The 22,001-nt window shown below is 37.0% G+C and overlaps 2 protein-coding genes across 8 annotated transcripts in view; one reads left to right on the top strand and one right to left on the bottom strand.

Annotated features, from left to right (window-relative positions):
- TRIM23 (tripartite motif containing 23) overlaps window positions 1–19,087 on the bottom strand; it is a 35,753-nt gene extending 16,666 nt beyond the window's left edge. Inside the window, exons 1-6 of one of the 2 annotated variants that reach the window (NM_001080303.2) lie at window positions 18,939–19,087; window positions 12,583–12,745; window positions 7,741–7,862; window positions 5,397–5,675; window positions 4,656–4,838; window positions 1,598–1,813 (exon numbers count right to left, since the gene is read on the bottom strand). In NM_001080303.2, the coding sequence (NP_001073772.2) occupies window positions 1,598–1,813; window positions 4,656–4,838; window positions 5,397–5,675; window positions 7,741–7,862; window positions 12,583–12,745; window positions 18,939–19,019 (1,044 nt within the window). In that variant the 5' untranslated portion in view covers window positions 19,020–19,087. Of the gene's footprint in view, window positions 1–1,597; window positions 1,814–3,738; window positions 3,828–4,655; window positions 4,839–5,396; window positions 5,676–7,740; window positions 7,863–12,582; window positions 12,746–18,938 lie in introns of those variants that run through there. The other variant, XM_010816724.4, reaches the window with a different exon arrangement.
- Window positions 19,088–19,438: 351 nt separating this feature from the next.
- TRAPPC13 (trafficking protein particle complex subunit 13) overlaps window positions 19,439–22,001 on the top strand; it is a 35,638-nt gene continuing 33,075 nt past the window's right edge. For 5 of the 6 annotated variants that reach the window (XM_005221450.5, XM_005221449.5, XM_005221448.5 and 2 more), the window contains exon 1: window positions 19,439–19,811. In XM_005221450.5, the coding sequence (XP_005221507.1) occupies window positions 19,766–19,811 (46 nt within the window). In that variant the 5' untranslated portion in view covers window positions 19,439–19,765. The remainder of the gene's footprint in view (window positions 19,812–22,001) is intronic. The other variant, NM_001101940.1, reaches the window with a different exon arrangement.

Below are 22,001 nucleotides of genomic sequence, written 5' to 3'. Positions count from 1 at the left end.
ATACTTCCAAATATTTCAGTAGCCATGAGCATACTTTTAACTGAATAAATATAAAAATATTTTAAAGTAGTCACAAGTATGATTTAGGACATGCTCCGTTTCCAATTTTGCTGTGTAGCTTGAGCTAAACAAGTGTTTATTAAGCTCTTTCTAATCAGATACAAAGAATTTAGATACAAAGATGCATTCAGCCAACATTCAGAAGGACAAATGTGCATAATGTATCATTAGACTCCAATCAGGAGACAAAAACCCCAACAATCATGTGAACAGAAAAACTAATACCAAGAACTGTTAACTAGGTGTAGTTATTAACAAGGCAACTGAAAGTGTAAAAAGAGCTCGGAGGTCTCATGCAGGAAACAACTGTAAGAAATAGCTACCACTCTCAGGGCTGGGGGAATAAAGGAGAGATGCTAGAATTATTAAAACTTAGACACTTATAGGAGGGATACCATGGAGCTGAAACTCAGATCTCTAAGGAAAGCTGTCTCCTCGTGTGAGCAGTGACATTGACATGAACCCCAAGCAATCGGGAACCCACAGGAAACCACGTCCGCCTTTCAGCCTCCCTCTACTGCCCCCTACTGGCAAAGCATAAAATAACATGGAACCAGCTGGCAGAGCAGGTTTTCAGCGTTCCAATCTCAGCATCACAAAGCAGAGGTCAGAATAGGACTGGATAAAGAAGACAACTTAATAAATGGCAAAAACATCAATTACCAGAATTCAATGTGACAAGGACTAAAGGACGCAAGACTGATGTGGTTACAGCCTAGCCTATCAGATTTTTAAGAGAAAAAGCTTTACAATGGTAGAAAGTTTAGCTCTCTAATGATTTGTATCAACACAATCATAAGCAATATATCAAAAAATGAGAGTGTCTGCAGCATATTAGGATTCCTAGGGCAACAATTAGTCTTAAATTGCACATTTATGAAGACAGATCCAAAACAGTAATGAGAAAGACTGATATTTTTGTTAGAATAATCTTAAATCTAAATCATTTTAAAAGCATATTATCTGCAATATGGGTAACAAATTGCTTATGATACCTCATGCATCAAAAAAAACATGGATTTTCTGTGACACAAAAGAACCAATAACTTAGAGCAGAGATGGGTAGTTCATGCTACGGATGCACTCCCCACCTCCCCCCACCAAAAACCAATGAACAAAAAAGAGCAAGGAAAAGGAACTTCAAACAACAGTAAAAATTTGAAGAAGGATTTCCAATATTAAAAAAGGGAGACATAAGCCCACCAAGCAGAAAGAATAGTATATACATTTGGCAAAAAAGGGTTAAAGGGCTTGGGATGAATAAAGAATGACAAGAAGTTAAAGAGGTTCTAGAACCTATGGTTTTACGGTGGGGAGGACACAAAAAAGAAAGGGCATTGATATGATTGACTGGAGCAATTCGAGGTTAGAGATCATGTCCTAAGCACAGCCCACATTAAAGCCCACAATAACATAGAGTAATAATATAAAACTATTTATTAAATTAATAACTAGTATGTACTTCTGGTAATGATTTGATTAAGCTTACAAATTCTCCTTCTTAAACTATGTCCTAACCATGTTTTAAACCATGTACCTGTTGCAAAGTCTTTTCACAATGGAGACAGGCTGTTGAAACCTGAGATAACAAAATAGTCATATCTTCTTGTTGCTGCCTAAGCCAAATCAATTTTTCTCGAACATGAGCATCAACAACACTTAGAGCCATTTCTTCTTGACGACACAGAGTTTCATGCAGATCAGAAAAATAAGCTCGGACACACGATCGGGCATTCTCTGCAGTACCTGGTACCTTGGGCAATAAAAATAAGTTTTCAACAACTGTAACCTTAAAAAAGATTTTTTATGTGAAATAATGAAAATTTCAATACCATCTATAACCTTAAAAATCCCAAAATGTATATCTCCACACAGGACTTTTCCCCTTAAATACAGCCTTTGGATATCCAACCGTGTAAATGACATTTCAAAAAAACAAGGAATACCTAACCTACAGTCTCCCTCAGCCGCAAACCTAGTTTTCTCCATCTCAATAAATGGCAACTACAACTTCCAGGTTGTTCAAGCTAAAAAAACTGGAGTCACCCTTAACACTTCTCTTTTTTATCTCTCAACTAATTTCTTACTGAATTCTGGTGACTTCAAAATATATCTAGAATCTGATCATGCCTCACCATCTCTACCTCTACCAACCTAATCAAAGCCATTATCATCTCTCACTTAATTATTGTAATAGCCTTCTAACTTGGTTCACTAGATCTACCCCTGCTCCCTATAACGTATGCTCCATCCAGAAGCCAGACTGATCATTTTAAATGTTAAGTCAGAATGTTAATTATTACTATGCTCAAAACACTCCCGTGGTTTCCCACACAGAGTAAACGCCAAAATCCTTTATATGGGATGTTCAATGACAGAATCCCTGAGAAAGAGCCATCTGAGCTGAGACCTGAAGGAGGTAGGAGAGGGAACCACATGAACATTTTGAAGAAAAGCGTTCCTGAAATGAAGTAAAGCAAGTGCCTATAAGGCCCTTTCTGACATCAATTCCAGCTATGCTTTCCATTAATCATTCTGTTTTAGCTACACTGAGCCTCCTCGAAGTTTCTTAAGAAAACAAAGCACACTCCAACTGCAGGGCCTCTGTACTTGATCTAGAATGTTCTTTCCCCCAATAGTAGCATGGTTCCCTTTTCTCACCTCCTTTAGGTCTTTGCTCAATGCCTCTTCTCAGGGAGCCTGTCCAAAATACCACCTTCTCTGGATTTTTCTCCAAAGCAGCTAATAAAATACTTCCACCATATTTTACTTGTATATTGTCTCTCTTCCCACAATAGAACGCAAACTCTGCATAGGTGGTATTTTTGACTTGTAGAGTGCTGTCTCCTTAGCTAGAATAGTGTTTAGCACTTGAGATATGTTCAATAAATATTTATTGAGGGCATAAATATTTCCATCATAGTACAACAAGATCCAATAGAATTTTATGTGGTGACAGACATGTTCTATATCTGTGCTGCCCAATATGGTAGCCACTAGCTACACACATATAAAATGTACTTCAAATGTAGCTAGTGAGACTGGGGAAGTAAATTTTTTATTTCTTGGGATTGATAAATAATTTAAACTTAAATAGCCACATGAGGCTACTGGCTACGTTTGACAGAGCATTATTCTAGCCATTATTCCCAATGACTTGGCTTTAATTTTGATTACCAAAAAAACCCACTATACTTTGTCTGTCCCTGTGTTTTATATTCCTGTCTGAAAATATCCCTTTCTTCTCTATGCATGTGTGCTAAGTCGCTTCAGTTATGTCCGACTCTTTGTGACTGTATGGACTGTAGCTTTCCAGGCTCCTCTGTCCATGGAGTTCTCCAGGCAAGAATAATGGAGTGGGTTGCCATGCCCTCTTCCAGGGGATCTTCCTGACCCAGGGATTGAGCCCACATCTCTTAAGACTCCTGCACTAGCAAGCAGGTTTTTACCACTAGTGCCACCTGGGAGGCTCAAATGCTTCTCCTCTACAATTCAATTTTTAAAAGCAACTACCACTACTGCCTAAGTTCCTTCCTTCTCTTCATAGCCAAACTCTTAGAAGTTAGACACACTCACCTCCTAATACCCACTTACTCTGCACCTTACTGGGGGTTGGTTGGGGGGGTATTTCCATTTATTTCACAGACATAACAAATTCAACATCCAAATTAAACTTACCACCTTGGTCTCATCATCCCCTCCCAAATTCTTCTTCCTCCCCGTTTAGAGCACAACCATCCGCCAGGCTGGGCAAGGTGGAAACCTAGGCATCATGCTTGACCCTCCAAGTTACCTATCAATCAATATTATCAATCAATCACTATGACCTACCTATTCTACTTCTTTAACATCTCAAAGCCATGTGCTTCTCTCCATCCTCAATACTGCAGTATTATGGGGCACAAACAATTCTCAAGTAGATAATTTCAGCAACCTCACAAGAGGTCGTCTCCTTGCTTCCAATCTTGTTGTTCCTCCAATTCATTTTTTATATTAAACAGCAACCTTTCTTAATGCAAATCTGATTAAGTTATTCCTATGACAATTCTTCAATGGCTCATCACTGCCTGTGAGATAAAAGTCCAAACTCTTTAACATAGCTAACAAGATGTTGCACAATTTGGCCCTTAATTTTCCAACATCTTTTCTTACCATCTGCCACCCCAATACTCAAAGCTTCAACCACAGTGAACTTAGTTAAGTTTCTACAATATGTCCAAGTCTCACTTCCAGGTATTTTAACATATGCTTCCCTCTCTGGAACAACTCTCTCCCCATCTTACTCTTCTCCCTGACTAAATTCCCTTAAATCTCAGTTTAGACATCACATCTTCTAGAAAGCCTTCCAAGACTTACCTAAGTTAATGCTGTTTATATGCACACTGCCAGGGCATCCTGCATTTCCCCCACAAAGTAAACAGTTACCACACTTGAAACTCTTCACGATGGATAATAAATTTCCTTAAAGACAGAGACTTTTCAAAAAACTTATTTCCACTGACTAATGCAGTACTCATACAATGGAATTGCTCAATAAATCCTATAAGGTGAAAAAGTAAGAGGGAAAAAAGGATAAGGAGGAAAAAAATCCATACATGTTCTGTGTGGGCCATTCCAATTCCATCTTCGACTATTTGTTCTCCTCCTTCAATGTGCTGAACGATTCCAACTAATTTTCTGGAATAATCTGAAATTTCCTCAGTGAAGGTCCGTATGCAATGAGCCATATCTAAAATTGATGCTCGGATCTGGTTAGCTTCTGGTTCCAATACTGAATGCTATAAGATGCAACATAATTATAGAAAAGAACTCATAGTATTGACTAATGATATAAAATGCTATTTAACTGGCTCCTATTAATAAAAAAAGCATTAGCTGCAAGTGGGTTCTATAACATATTTACAAAATCACAGCATTAAGAAATACTAATTTGCCTTCATTCCAAAATTATTGATCCTTCAAAGAAATAATTTAAAATTTGGAATTTCATATACTGCTAAGAAACCAAGAAATCTCTAAAATTTGATCATAAGCATTAGTTCATCAACTGATATATTATCAATACAATCCAGTGCTTTACAAAAACATGCACAGAAAGAAAAGGACTTTTTGTTTCCTGCTGGAAAGCCACTTTCAATAAAGAATGAATCATGAGGACTCCGAAATTTTTGATAAGTCATTATAAACCTCTCTTTTCCTTTCATGCTACCAAGCTCAACTCATTTATCATTTAGCTCTTCTTCAGTTTCTACTTTTAGTATAAAGAACCAAGTCAGTGAAAATAAACAGTAGGCTGGCAAAGCAGGCACAGTTATCAACTTTAACTATACTCATACCTTGTGACCTTGGTGTTTCCCATATTCTTTGCAGACACAACACATGAGCGGGCTAGTTTGACAGCCATCTTCCAAGCAAACAAACTCAATGGCATGCACTTGATGCTGAGAGCACATGGTCTTCTCATGAGGTTTATCAGCTAGAGGCACTCTCCTGTGCTTTGCTAGTGTCTTCGTAGAATGAGTAACTTGGGAACATTCTGAGCACAAGTGAGTTGCACATACAGTGCAATAGACAGATGCAACATGAGCTTCATCTTCATCACAACGAATGATGCTCTGATAAACAAAAAAGTAATGTAGTAAAACTTTATTAAACAGAAACTGACTGAGACCCAGAAAACAAACTTACCATTACCAAAGCAGATACCAAGGGAGAGGGAGGAGAAATAAATTACAAACTACTATATATAAAATAGGAAAATAACAAGGGAACTGTACAACACAGGGAACTATACTCAGTATCTTATAACAATTTATAATGGAAAAGAATCTGAAAAAGAATGTGTGTGTGTGTATAACCAAACCATGTTGATGTATGCTTGAAACGAACATATTATAAAGTAACTATAATTTGATTAAAAAAATTTTTTTTAACTAAACCCCAATCATTATAACATGCCAAATTTTGAAATATAAAAGCCCATAATCTTTGTATATATAAAAATAAACTGATCATTAAATACAAAGGTCATTCACTACTCACTTCTATAGGTAAGTGAAAGCTATTTCCAAAACTGATCATCAAAATATGCTATGAATTTGAGGCCAAAAATACAACCATTGTTTTAGATTCACTGTCAGTGCAAAGTTATCTACTGCAAAAACCCCTCACTTTACACACAAGAAACGAACAACAGAGAATAGAAGTCTGTTTTTTTTAAGACTGAAAGAACTGATAGTAAATACTCCCCCCTGCTTTAAATATACTTGTCAGCATAATGTATAGGAAAAGAGAAGCACAAATCTTATTATTTAGATAACCAAGTGAAGCTTTTAAAAACATAGATGCTTGGACTCCAACCTGAGAAATACTCATTGCTCAATAGGTGTAGATGAAGTCCAGGCTGTGTATTTTTTCTAAGACTCCATAGTTGAGTCCACTGCACTATTCTGGTTGAAAATCATTAAATTTAAGAAAGAAATAAAATAAAACCCTATGTTACATGTAACCTTATAAATGTTTATTATTTTTATGAATTAGTAAAAAGCATTCTGAGTGGTCAATTTCACATGACAGATAATCAAGAATGCTTCGAAAACTTTTTCTGAATACTAAAAGGCCATAACTGGAAAGGAAAAGATTTGGTATAAATTTCTGCAGAAATAAAAATTAGAAAATATATCAATGGTATCATTCAGTATCACAGTAAATAAAAAATGAACCCAAAGTTAAACAATTTTGTTTGCAACTATGAAAAATGCATATGTATAAAATTAAAAAGTCATGTCTTCTGCTTTCTAGAGCTGACAAATTTGTAGGATCAACGTTAGATAATCCTCGATATCTTTCAAAATAAAGGTAAAAGATAAATCATGGAAAAGAACTGCAAAATTTTTAGAAAACAGTGCTTCAGTTTGAGATTACTTTCACTGATTCACTTTATATAGGAAATCATGTTTAAATAAAAGATAAGTAAAAAGTCAATCTGACATTTTCCTTGATACTAAATATGTGGTTTTCAAGGTGTTCGTCAAAATTATTAACTATTTACTAAACAACTATTCCTATATTCAGAACAGTCTATGAGTTATGTAGACAAATTTTATCCTCAAAATGTATTTTAACTTGTGTTAATGGCCTTCTTTCTAATAATTATTGGACACCAACCTGTCTGGATAAAGAGAGCACATCTACATACAATTTAACTTTTCATGAGGATATTTAATAGTAATTCCCTCAGGAGCTATGGCTACCTGTAAGGCATTTCGTCTCTACGCTAAAAGGTCCCTTTCATGGAGTTCCTCTCTCTTTCTCTGCGCTTTAACTGTTGAATGATTACTTTTGCATCCTCTGCTTTAAAGTAGGCTACATAGCCTTTGTGTTCACCCATAATCTTACTCTTTCACTTTACCCTTATGTAGAACTAATGATGATAAGGAAACAAGTTCATACCAAAAAGATAGTTTGCGTATAGTATTTTCAGAGAATTCAAGCTTCAGTTTTGCTTTTGTTCAGCTGGGGATTCTGGTGACTTCAGAACTATAATGTAATGACAAGTTGTGTCTCTGGAACCCTACTTTATAGGGTAAGTGAGGTAACATTGTGCATATAATGGCAAATATTTTAAATTAAAAAAAAAATTCATGGTCACAACAAATATTTCAACAGTTCAATCCATACCTCTCCAGATATCCCAATGGCTTCTTCTGCAGCTCCATACTGACCACTATGTCCATTCTGTAGTCTTTCCAACAGCTCCAATAAAGCAAAATTTTTTTTCAATCCCCAGACACCTGAATCTCCTAGAATATAAACATATAAACTAAATATAACAAAATGGAATATTATTTATTTTACCCCATATCCTGATAGTAATTTCAATGTCTCACAGTTCAATCATTAATAATGTTTAGATTTTGAAAATTCAAAATTTCTCCATTTCCTGTTAATGCTATAACAGCAATATTAAATATTCTCTTTAAAACACAGAACTCCTTAGCACTCTAAGTAGAAACATTTTTTAAAACTCTTATTCTTTTTCTATAATTTATTTTTTTTCTTTTTCTATAATTTAACTTCAATATAATTTATAAATCCTATTTCCTCACTGACTTTTAGTGTATATACTAAAACAAGTGCTTTAAATATTTTTAACAGCAACCTACAGTAAGAAATACATTTTACATTGCAACCCAGTATAAGACATACACACACACACACACACACACACCACTGAAACAGAAGATTTACAAACCAAAATTCACCCTCACAGTGTGCAACACACTGATTGGTTTTATCCTATTTCTTTTTAAAAAATCTTATTCACAGACAATTAAACTGATTTTATGACCACAAATATGGTCATAAAATATGATGCATGTTAGAAAACCACAGTATGAAAGATACAGTTAACCGAAAATAAATCCATCTCTAAACTGGAACTAGAGCAGCTACAGACATTTTCCCCATATCTCATCTAACCTAGAACCCTAAGGGCAATCAATAAATACATAAACTCCTTCTCACATACATACACAGAGTTTCACACTAAAGTCTGACGATACTCCCTTTTTGGTAGGTAAGACTTTAGGGTGCATGTGAGTGAGGACCAATGCCTCTTTTCCCCAGAACTGACCATAAAAGGCCACGCGAACAAACATACGTGCATGCATACATGGCCACACACATGAGCACACACAACACAAACTCTTCCTAAGACTATAAATAAAAGATAGATCCTCTGGAAATTAGAAGGAGTATCTGTTACGCGGAGCTTCTATACAACAAATACCATCTAACACAAAGCTGCCATCTAATACACACTCATTGAAAAACAAAAGAATAATGAAGTCAATGGTTACAAGGCTTCCGTCCTTCTTGGCCCCTCTTTACTAAGGGAGGAAGGGAAGGAAGAAAAAAGAAAGGAAGAAGGAAAGTTGGAAGAAAAGGTAAGGAAAAAAGCCATTTCTAGTTATGGTTCCCCCCCAAAATTTTTTTAACTAGGCTAAATATCTTTACCCTCCTGTCTGATTTCTGTGACCTCCCTTCCCAAGTATCTTTATGCAGCCCCTACCCAGCATTTCCCCCTGTCTTGCCATCCTAGCAAGGCTTTCTCAACGGATTTAATTTTTCACACACATTCTACATCAAACTGAGTTCTATCCACTTTGTTTATAAAAGATTAAGAAGTACACTAAGTCTTTTATTTAAAAATATTATCTTGACAGTATCCAAATACTTTAATTATATATTAAACACAAACACATAAACTCCTGCTGCTGCTGCTGCTAAGTCGCTTCAGTCGTGTCCGACTCTGTGCGACCCCACAGATGGCAGCCCACCAGGCTCCCCCATCCCTGGGATTCTCCACGGACAAGAGTACTGGAGTAGGGTGCCATCGCCTTCTCCACATAAACTCCTAGTAGTATTTAAACAGTATCTATCAACTGCCTAAGATATCACTTAATCTTTCTGTGACTATCAAAATAAATCAACATCTCAATGACTTAAAACAACAAAGATTTGCTTTTTGCTCATATAACATCTCAGGGGTTGGTGAAGACAAGAGAGATTCTGTTCCCTACTGTCCATGATCAAGGACACAGGCCACTGAGGCTCCAACCACCTGTATCACCTCACTATAGCAGAGAAAACAATTTACTACAAACTATCATAAATCTATCCTCAACAGCTTCTACCTGGAAGTTAACTCTTCACTTCTACTCATAATTTCACTAGTTACAGGAAAATCACACAGCTCTGCCTACCTAATCATAAGAGAGCAGGGAGGTATAATTTTACCATGAGGAAAGAAGAGAAGAACCACAAATAATACTAACCAGTACTAATAACTATGATAAACAATTACTGATACTAAAGAAGAATTCTAATTTTGATTCTTTCATATTAACAGCAGTTCATGGGGACTGGGGTGGTAGAAGGGAGGGATGGGTTGGGAGTTTGGGATTAGTAGGTGTAAACTATTATATATAGAACGGATAAATGACAAGGTCCTACTGTATAGCACAGAGAACTCTATTCAATATCCTGTAATAAGTCATAATGGAAAAGAAAAAAAAACCAGTAACTTGATTTTATAAGCAGGAAATACAAATGATTTTGTTATATTTTTTAATAGATTTTCCAAGTTTTCTGCAATTTATATATATATATATATATAATTTCTATAATAGATTTTAAACACAAATTTAAAAATAATGACATCAAACTATATCAAGAGTCATTAACACATATTCCATAGGCTCGAATTAGAGTAAAATTCTAAGCTAAAAGGTATAGTAATTACCACACAACATGCAAAATGCCAGGCTAGATGAATCACAAGCTGGGATCAAGATTGCTGGGAGAAATATTAACAACCTCAGATATGTGGATGACAACATTCTAATGGCAGAAAACGAGAAGGAACTAAAGAGCCTCTTGAGGGTGAAAGAGGAGAGAGAAAACACTGGCTGAAACTCTACATTCAAAAAACTAAGATAATGGCATCCGGTCCCATCACTTCATGGCATACAGATGGAGAAAAAAGGAAACAGTGACATATTTTATTTTCTCAGGCTCCCAAATCACTGCAGACAATGACTGCAGCCATGAAATTAAAAGACAGTGGCTCCTTGGAAGAAAAGCGATGATGAACCTATACAGTGTATCAAAAAGCAGAGACATCACTTTGCCCGCAAAGGTTCATACAGTTAAAGCTATGGTTTTTCAGATGTGAGAGCTGGACCATAAAGAAGGCTGAGCGCTAAAGAACTAATGCTTTCAAACTGTGGTGCTGGAGAAGACTCTCGAGAGTCCATTGGACAGCAAGGAGATTAAACCAGTCAATCCTAAAGGAAATCAACCCTGAATATTCACTGGAAGGATTGATGCTGAAACCAAAGCCCCAGTAGTTTGTCCTGCTGAAGTGAATAGCCAACTCACCGGAAAAGACCCTGATGCTGGGAAAGATTGAGCGGAGGCGGAAAAAGATGAGATAAGATGATGAGGAGGATGAGATGGATCCTCAACAGAGGATGAGATGATTGGATGGCATCACCAACTCAATGGGCATTAGTTTGAGCAAACTCTAGGAGATAGTGAAAGACAAGGAAGCCTGGTGTGCTGCAGTCCATGGGGTCACAAAGAACTGGACATGACTTAATCACTGAACAAGAACATAGAAATTACAACCTATATTCAAGGCAAAATTACTGGTTTGATTGATTTCAGCTAGGATATCACTAACCATTACCTGTCACAAATTCCTAGGTTATCACAGTGAGGGTAGTAACAACCCACACTGTGGTATTTATGTAGAGAAGATACAGTGCCCTTCAAAAGGAAGAAAGGGTCCATCTTACATTCACAAAGTATTACTACTTCTATACAGTTTTATATAAAGAAGATGGTATGATATATATAAATTACAGAATAAAAGGACAATAAAAACAATGTAAAAATAAAGACATCTCCCCCCGAACCTTATTATTTCTTGAGTAATGGTAAGTTAATGCTATCCATAATAATGCTAACACTGTCTTATATTAGCTTTCTGGCAAATGAGCATACTACTTAGTTAAATCAAAGACTACCAAAATCTTAAAAAACCCATTCTATCCTACCCTTATAAGAAAACATTTTACAACAATGTTTCTTAGCATTTTAAAGCTTTCTGGTCTAAAAATCTGGGTACTCATGCTTGTTTTCCTGGTGGTTTAATTTCAAATGTGTTCCACATGATATATAGTCTGAACAGTCTTAAACAGTACTACTAAACTAAAAATAAATGACAACCTTAAACTATTAATTTTGGAGAAAATTCCACCATTAAAAAGAATAAACACAGAATTTATGGTTGTAAGATAACTGTTCAAATGTTAATAAATGTCATTTCCAAATCTGGTATCCAATAGTAATAACTCATTTTGAAAACTATAAAGCAAAGTCTGAAAAGTATGCAAAAAACTGAAAAAAATCCACCAGACCTTTAAACACATTTTAACAGAGAACAAGAAGTAGTTAGTAGTTATCAAATGCTAAAAATTCTTCTGTCTTTGATATCAATAAATACCATGTTGAAACTCCAAGTACTTAACTGTATTTTCCTTAATGGCCTATTCATGTCTAAGGTAAACCCTGTTTTACAGGAAAGTGGAAAAGATTAGCATATCTTTCTCAGGTGTCTTAAAACTATTGATCTATAAGTACTGAATATAAAAATCCTAAAAGATGAAATAAAGTTAGTCCCTAAGAATGAGCTAGTTTATAGCTTCAGGACTACTGCTTTTAAAAGAAAATGAAACCTCCTTGGAATTTTGTTTCTTTTTATTTTTTTGGCCACACCTTGGCATGTTTTCCGATCAGGAAAAGATCCCATTCGTCCTGCAGCAGAAGCACAGAGTCCTAACCACTGGACTGCCAGGGAACTCCCAGAATTTTATAATTTTTAAAATCAAACAAAAAGAAACTGTCTACCATGACATTTGTATTACAAGAACAATTTTATATATATTTTCCTACCTAGTTCTGTTACTTGCCGATCAAAAGGGCAACGGATTGCTCTTCCATGAAGAGGCAGCCGAGTGAGACAGTCATGGCAGACTGTATGACCACAAAGCAGAAGGCGAGGCACTTTGTCTCCTTGCAAAGAAAAGACATCTTCACAAACTCCACATTCCAGCACCTAATAATTGGAAAGAACATATGTGCTCTTTAAATGACTTTAAAGCATAAATATTTTAGGCTAAAAAAAAAGTCTGATCTTATTTAATGAATCGATCTTGTTACTTTATTCCTCCATGAAAAAAAACTGTCTAGGTGTAAAATCTTAAATCATCTTTTATCACTTCATCTGACAGATCTCACAAAAATTACATCACAGTGAAATCTCCTTGGAAGGATAAGTGTCAAGGACCAAAACAATGTTGTAAGTTAACATCTTAAGTTTTGAAAATTATGACATGATTCGTTATTTGTGAATACCTAACAGTATATAACTCTACTGAAGCTGGGTTCATAAACAATTTCTCTGCAATTAACTAACCCTCAGAACACCCATCATTAATTTGGACAAAAATAATTTGATAAATGTGCTAGAATGACAACTTACCTGGTAAATGATAAAGAAGTTGTTAAGACAAGAATATAAGTAATTTTCAAGTATCTTCTAACATACATTTACATCATACAATGTAAAGGTAAGAATGCAGTTAGACTTACATTTCAATTCCATGTTCTCAATTAATAATAATGCCCCTGGGTTAGAGAGCTTGTTGTTTATCTAGTTCCAATCATAGGTACCTGACTTGTAAAAGTACACGGAGTCAGTCATAGGAAAGATGACTAATCAACTATACTTCAAGTAAAAAAAAAAAAAAAAAGGCATACTTCAATTAAAAAGAAAGAAGGGTGACAAGAATTGGCATATTCTAATTCTTCAGCCCATGAGTTTGTTTTATAATTAGCCAACAAACTATGTTTATATCAATGAAGGTTATTTCTTATATATTTGAAGTTTTCCACAATTTAATAATTTTTTTAAACATACCTACACGGAACTGTTTGATTGTAACCCAAATTCCAGAACCACCATCTGTGACCTGCCGCAGTATGGCTCCTGTTCTACTGCTTCTCTTCTTTCAAATTCTATTCTCAAACTGTATCAAATAACCTGCAGTTCACAGCACACACCAAACTGTTTTTGCCTCTTTCTTTACGTTAACACTGAAGAAACAGCTAAAGAGACATTTTCCTAGGGATTCTTTTTTAACATTAATAAACTAACAAATTCCTAAGTGAACACACTATCCTTAGGCTTCCCATGTTCCATGGATAAGTGTTGATCTCAATACCCAAAACACTTTTAATACTTTAATTGCCTTTCCAGCCTGCCTTACCCTGTTAGACCAAAGCCTTCAGGAACAAGGTATTCCAAATACCAAGCACCTATGTGCTTAGGTTAATAAAGTCCAACAAAATAAAAATTTTAAAACAGTTCAGCTAACCACCACCCCCCAACAAATACATACTACAAGGTTAAATAAAAAACCACACACTGAAAACCCAGAGTGAAAATCAGACTTAATCCAGTAAAACTTTAATATTAACTCTACAATCAAGTTGGAGTCAGCATATGAAATGTTAATGTTTTTCACTGAAAATAAACTGATAATTTATGACTGGCTTGCATCCCAGTATGGTCCAAAAGAAGCTTAAATGTAACACATAGTTCACAGAAAAGGCAATGAAAACAGATCTTTAATTATATGAAAAGATGTCCAATCTCACTCAAAGCATTTTGAAATCAGTTGAAGCTATATCAATATACTTTTTTCGGATTATATTTTAAAAAGCTGATAACACTTTCTACTGATGAAAGTGTGGGAGAGTAGATAAACTGCTGGTTGCTGTGAACTGTTTATTGACTGATATAGCCCCCATGGAAGGCAATTTGACCTACCAACAATGTGAATAGCTTAATAATTCTACTTTCAGGAATTTATCCTCTAAGTGTATCACATATGTATAAGAATATCTATATATTATCCCTTCAAGCATCTTTTGCATTAGCAAAATATTAGAAACAAAGTAAATATACACAGAAAATAAATTAAGCAATATTCATGTACTGCAAAACTATGCAGTCTAGTGGGTTAATTCCCAGATGGCTCATGAGTAAAGAATCCACTTGCAATGCAGGAGATGAAGGAGAGGAGGTTTGATTCCTGGGTTGGAAAGATCCCCTGGAGGAGGAAACAGCAACCCACCCCAGTATTCTTGCCTGGAGAAACCCATGGAGGAGGAGCCTGACAGGCTCCAGTCCACAGGGTCACAAAGGGTCAGACATGACTGAGCACATATGCACACATGCAATCTAGGGAGGAAGAGTCAGGAAACTTTTTATGTATACACAGTAAGATTCCGTATCAATAAAGCAAAGTGAAAAATGACATATAGAATATTTAACTTTTGCATAATGGAGAAGATATAAAGGAGGCATATATTTTTACATACACTGTTTTGCAAGTATATATCTTTGGGGAGCTAAAGAGAATATTAGTAGTTCAGTCCCTCAGTCATGTCCAATTCTTTGCAACCCCATGAACTGCAGCACGCCAGGCCTCCCTGTCCATCACCAACTCCCAGAGTTCACTCAAACTCATGTCCATCAAGTCGGTAATGCCATCCAGCCATCTCATCCTCTGTCATCCCTTTCTCTTCCTGCCCCCAATCCCTCCCAGCATCAGAGTCTTTTCCAATGAGTCAACTCTTCACATGAGGTGGCCAAAGTATTGCAGTTTCAGCTTTAGCATCATTCCTTCCAAAAAACACCCAGGACTGATCTCCTTTAGAATGGACTGGTTGGAGCTCAGAAAAATAAAGTCTGACACTGTTTCCACTGTTTCCCCATCTACTTGCCATGAAGTGATGGGACCAGATGCCATGATATTATTTTTCTAAATGATGAGCTTTAAGCCAACTTTTTCACTCTCCTTTATATATATTTATATATATATATTGTTTTACAAGCCTACTTTCTTTCTGGCATGATACACAGGAAACATTACATTGGAACTGTAGTTCTCTTTGAAGAATGGAAACAGCTGGGGAATAACTACACATAAATCATATATATATGTACATTTACACACATATATACAATATACTTCATATTATCCTGCATTTTTTTTTAAAGTCAGTAAAAAAGCATCAGTTAAATATCTTCACTTAAAAAGAACAAAAGAAAAAAATCTTCCATATCAAATTACAGAAAAGATATTCACAATAGAAATTAGATATTACAAAGTAAGTGCAACATTTTAAATAAATGTTCTCACTATAGAGACACCATAATATATTACCATTATAGATGACAAAACTCCAAAGAACCAAATTAAAATTTTACTTTTTTCATTCAGATCCTGTATCTTTAACAGCATCATTATTCATGTTACTACCATAGTTTTTTTTCAAAAAGCACTAGCAAAATTCCATTGAATTTTAGTAAAAATTCTAGTAAACCAAGTTACTAGACTATTTTGCATCATCTCAGTAAATAATAGAGTAAGAAATTTTTTTCTTCAGTATTTATGAATAGGAATTGTGGCTAACAGCATAAGAAATTAAGTTCTAGATAGGAAAAAAGCTCTTAGTTTTACAAACTTCACAATATGCCAAAGAGGGCTTCAAACTTACCACATGTAAATTAAATTTTAATAAAGAAGGCCATATTTTCAAAGGACTAAGGTCAGGAAGCAACAGTTAGAACTGGACATGGAACAACAGACTGGTTCCAAATAGGAAAAGGAGTACGTCAAGGCTGTATATTGTCACTCTGCTTATTTAACTTATGTGCAGAGTACATCATGAAAAACGCTGGACTGGAAGAAACACAAGAATCAAGACAGCCTGGAGAAATATCAATAACCTCAGATATGCAGATGACACCACCCTTATGGCAGAAAGTGAAGAGGAACTAAAAAGCCTCTTGATGAAAGTCAAAGACGGGAGTGAAAAAGTTGGCTGAAAGCTCAACATTCAGAAAACAAAGATCATGGCATCTGGTCCCTTCATGGGAAATAGATGGGGAAACAGTGGAAACAGTGTCAGACTTTATTTTTCTGGGCTCCAAATCACTGCAGATGGTGATTGCAGCCATGAAATTAAAAGACGCTTACTCCTTGGAAGGAAAGTTATGACCAACCTAGATAGCATAATTCAAAAGCAGAGACATTACTTTGCCAACAAAGGTTTGTCTAGTCAAGGCTATGGTTTTTCCTGTGGTCATGTACGGATGTGAGAGTTGGACTGTGAAGAAGGCTGAGCGCCAAAGAATTGATGCTTTTGAACTGTGGTGTTGGAGAAGACTCTTGAGAATCCCTTGAACTGTAAGGAGATCCAACCAGTCCATCCTAAAGGAGATCAGTCCTGGGTGTTCATTGGAAGGACTGATGTTGAAGCTGAAACTCCAATACTTTGGCCACTCATGCAAAGAGTTGACTCATTGGAAAAGACTCTGATGCTGGGAGGGATTGGGGGCAGGAGGAGAAGGGAACAACAGAGGATGAGATGGTTGGATGGCATCACCAACTCAATGGACGTGAGTTTGGGTAAACTCCAGGAGTTGGTGATGGACAGGGAGGCCTGGCGTGCTGCGATTCATGGGGTCGCAAACAGTCAGACACGACTGAGCGACTGAACTGAACTGAACTGAAGGCAGCTCACTATTCTTTTGTGAACATAAATAATTTTATATCCAATTTCTGTCTGTTTTTCCTAACAAGAAAACTATCAATATCAACTCGTTCATAAAGCAGGAAGTCATTTTATATATGCAAACATTAGCATTATATACTTCAACTTTTACCTTCCAATAAACACTTCTTACTTTCATCTATAACAATGGCCATGAGATTTTTTTTTAATTTAATTTGTAATTTATGTTACAAATTATAGCATGAGGATCTTGCCAAAAAGGACTATCCTACTGCACACCTCAGTCACGTTTACATATAAAAATGAAAATTAACAAAAAGAGCCTCTAATTTACCAAACTCTATGCTTTAATAAACTGGAGTTACATCAGGTTTTGGCATATTTTTCAGATTTTAAGACAAACAAGGTAACAAAAGCAGAGACAGTAGTAACATACATTCCTATTACTTCTTATTTCAAGTTATTTCACAAAATAATCTTCAGGTATTCTCTACTTAGAAAAAGCACAATTCAATAAATAAAATCTCAACCATACAAGCCAAATAATGAGGGCACCTTCCCATCTCAGACATGCTATGTATCTTCAAAATAACTTTATTAATATTTAAAGACGAATCAACAACCACCAATACTGATTGATAACACAGTTGAAGGCAAAAATGTATCATTCGTTGTCATGTGAAACCAACATTAGATGAAAAACCACAGGTGCCTATTACTCAAGATCTTAAAAGAATTTCAGATATCTCCTCCAACGGTTTTGAACCCTAGTTGCACATTAAAAGCATTCTGGGAATGCAAAAAAATATACTGATATCAACTTAAGCGTAACTGGGGGATTAAATCGTTTGTGTGTTGTTTTTTTTTAAGTCCTCAGTAATATGTAGCCAGGAATAAGAATTACCAACCACTATCCGAGATTACAGGGGATTCTGAAGGTTATTAAGATCAGTTCTCCCTTCCAGATCTATCTATATACGGAAAAGTGGATTCTACAGTTATTTCAGCTGAATTTTTGGTAAACCCATTTTGGAGCATTTAAACATGGCAGAATTTGAAACTTCAAACATAGGGTAATTCATATTCCCGAGCATTAACGGGGTTGTTGAACACCCGTACTAGCAAAAGAGGAGAGGGCAGGTCAACCAATAACAGAGGTCTGATTAAAAAGATGTAGTGCAGTAACGAAAAGAATACTTTAGAGCAGTCAACTCTGGCTCAGCTACAGTGTTAACCGAAACCTGAGTTTCCTCACTTGTAAAACTAGAATCAACAATTACTTTATAAATAGATATTGAAGAGGTGAAATATCTAAAATAGTATCTGTCAATTATAATGGATCAATTTCATAAAAATAAGCTTATTAATGTCTGCTGGGTTTAGCTAAAAACAGAAGGCCTGGGGAAAGATCAGCCCAGGTCACTCTCACAGGCCCATAGGCTCCTTTTCACAAAAGTCCCCGTTGGCGACTACAAAGGACTAGAATGACCAGGAGACCCGGTAACCTCAGGCCTGCAGGGATAAAGATCCGGAGGGGAAGCATAGGCTTGTAAAGCCGAGAGGGACCCGAGTCCGCGCAACCCGCCCAAAAAAAAGCCAGATCTCCGGGATGAACCGAAGGGAGGCCGATGGCGGAGAACAGAGCACGCAAGGTCCCTCACCTTCACCACGGCCGTCCCCCGGCTGCCCTGACGACCACTGTCTAGTCCCGCTCCAGGCTTGTTTACAACCAGAGCAGCCATCCTAGAAGGAGCCTCGCCACTGAAGCAGCCGAGAAGGCCTTCACATGAGGGGCGGGGTAAAGCCACCTACCCAGAAGCCTCGGCGCTTGCCGCTGGCGCACAGGCGCACTACGACGCCGGGCGTCGCGGAGGCGGCTTCCTCGCACCTCTTCACGCCAGCACAGGCTTGCGAGTGGGAGCTTTGTTATTTTTATTGAAGAGTCTGGAGATTTTCTCCCTCAGACTTCCATCAGATTGATGGGAGGAGTAAAATTAAAGCAAAAAATAAGGGGCTAAAACAGAAGTAAGGTTTTGGGGTGAAATTCTTGCTCCACTTACGACCTTTTCTCCCCATTTGGAAAATGGACTGGACGAAAGGGGACTGCATCTCCCTGCATGCCATGCGGCTTTTGAACTACAAATCCCAGCATGCCCCATCTACAGCATTTACTGAGCGATGAAGGTATTTGCAGGGCCTGTATTGTCTCCGAGGAGTGATTTCTTGAAGTCGCGGTTTGTGATTGTGGCTGGAAAATAGAGAAGTATTTTATGTATAAGTCGCTAAGAGGCAAGAGATGGCTTTGGTAAAAAGAAGCCATTGAGTCGCTAAAGGACGTGGTAAGAAGAGAATTTAAGGTACCACCGGCAGAGAACAAACGATTGGGAATGTGATGCCCTGTCTTCCGGAACGTGCGCTTTCTGTTTTCTTCCGAGCTAAGTGAACCTCTTCAGCCTCCGTAGGCAGTGGGTTCAAAGTGCCGGTCAAAATGGAGGTGAATCCCCCCAAGCAGGAGCACCTGCTGGCCCTGAAAGGTAAATTTTTGCGAACCCGGTTCTCTCTACACTGTGTTCTCCCCTTTTCTCACTAGTTCTTGCAGCTTTTGGTACGTAGACATGACCCCTGGGATGTAGACCTCGTCCTTCTTAAACAGTCAGTGCTCGCCCTCCTGTTCAGTTTCTTGCCGTGGAGCGAGAGGAAGCTATTTTCTTCTTCGCTTTTTAGGTTTGAGACCCCCTCTCCTCCCTGCGACTGGATGGAATATGCGTGCTCAGTCAGCCAGTCATGTCCGACTCTTTGCAACTCCATAGACTATAGCCCGCCAGGCTCTTTATCCATGGGATTTTCCAGGCAAGAATCCTGGAGTGGGTTGCCATTTCCTCCTCCACTTGGAATGAAATAGATACCTGGTAAATGTTGCTGAAGCCACCAAACAGATTTTAGCCGCAGATGCTGAAGTTCCCACTCTACCCGGGGAGAGCCCTTTGTGAACCGAGATGATTAATCTAAAGTGGTTTTTCCTCCTGTCTCGTCTCTTCATTCGGCAGTGACAAATTTACCAGGCTTCAGCTTTACCTGTGAAATTAGACTAGTATTGTGCCAAGCATTTAGAAATGCGTAGTACTACAACATATAATTTAGGTTTGTTAAAACTCACTGCAGTTTACTTCAGAGTATTGTGTATGGGAAAATTCGTATCAATTTTCATTTTCTGTATACAGCATACAGTTTTGAGTAAGTTTGATGATTTGATTGGATTATTATTTAAGAGAACCAGCAGGGTATACTTTCTCCAAAATTCCTGAGATCTTAGATTGTTCTCTGAGATCTTTTATTTGGAATGCCTTTAGCTTTATTTTATCTGTTTTCTACTACCACATATGCACTTATTTCTTGGGCGCACTACTTTGTGGTTACCATTATCTTCTTGGACTGAACTGAGAAGATGCTTGGTAGACATGTGAATTCAGCTGAACTGCATTTAACCTTTCTTGTGGTATTCATTTTGAGGGATTCTTACCCCCTAACTTATGCTGTAAGCATCAGACATTCCAGAAGCTCACCGGTTTCATTTATACGAAAAGCATGTACTGATAGTTGGGGTTATCAGAACTGTCTCTGACTATGGAACTAAGAATTTGAAATGTTAACTAATAGCAGTAAGACATGTGAGCTTAGCCTGAGCAAATGGCCTGGACTAAAATGGCTTATTTCTGAAAGAAAGAAAGAAGAGAAATTGTCACGTTTTTTAGCTCAGTATATCAGATATGTAGAATGTATATTGCTTCAGTTCAGTTCAGTCGCTCAGTCGTGTCCGACTCTCCGCGACCCCATGAATCGCAGCACGCCAGGCCTCCCTGTCCATCACCAGCTCCCGGAGTTCACTAAGACTCACGTCCATCGAGTCAATGATGCCATCCAGCCATCTCATCCTCTGTCGTCCCCTTCTGCTCCTGCCCCTAATCCCTCCCAGCATCAGAGTCTTTTCAGTGAGTCAACTCTTCGCATGAGGTGGCCAAAGTACTATATTGCTTAACTCTCAGTTAAACTTTTTCCAGATCACAAAGCTAGTAAGTGATTGAGGTGGTATTTCAACATAGGGCCTTCATCTTTCCAAGACTCCGTGTTGTCTCCAAATGAAGAAAAGAGCATTTTCAAATGCTCCTATTCCCTTAGTATTTTGATGGAAATTTGGAGAAGTTCTGTTAGCTACTAGATGTCATTTTATACACATTCAAGGATAAATTCCAGTGATGTGGAGGCTAACTGCCATTGTCTTTTCAGGCTGCTACAGTGGTCTTTCCCAGGTATTTTTTATTTTCAAAAACAGAAGGTTCCTGGGAAGGAGTATTTTGGCAACCTAAAAGGACAAGTTATTTGAAAGTCACGTCAGTTTCAGCTTTCTTAAAGCTCTTTGGACCCATTTTCTCCATTGTCCTATTTATCCAAGAATTTTCACAGGTTCTAATCATTGAATGCCAAATATATCAGTTTAATATGTAAAATATTAAGGCATTCTCACAACTTCAGTGTCCCTGGAATACAACACTGAGTAAGTTCAGACAACAGTGAAAGAATTCTCAATGTCATATCTTGAAATGTAAAAATGGAAAGAAGAAAAACTAAAAGCATTATTAAGTAATAAAAGAATATGCTATCTATATTTAGAACCATGTTGAAAATGGATGTTAAGAATCACAGTCATTTTGAATTTAACAGTTGTC

This window comes from Bos taurus, chromosome 20 (assembly GCF_002263795.3).
Source record: "Bos taurus isolate L1 Dominette 01449 registration number 42190680 breed Hereford chromosome 20, ARS-UCD2.0, whole genome shotgun sequence".
NCBI classification, from domain to species: domain Eukaryota; kingdom Metazoa; phylum Chordata; class Mammalia; order Artiodactyla; family Bovidae; genus Bos; species Bos taurus.
This window is presented reverse-complemented; position numbering and strand designations above follow the sequence as displayed.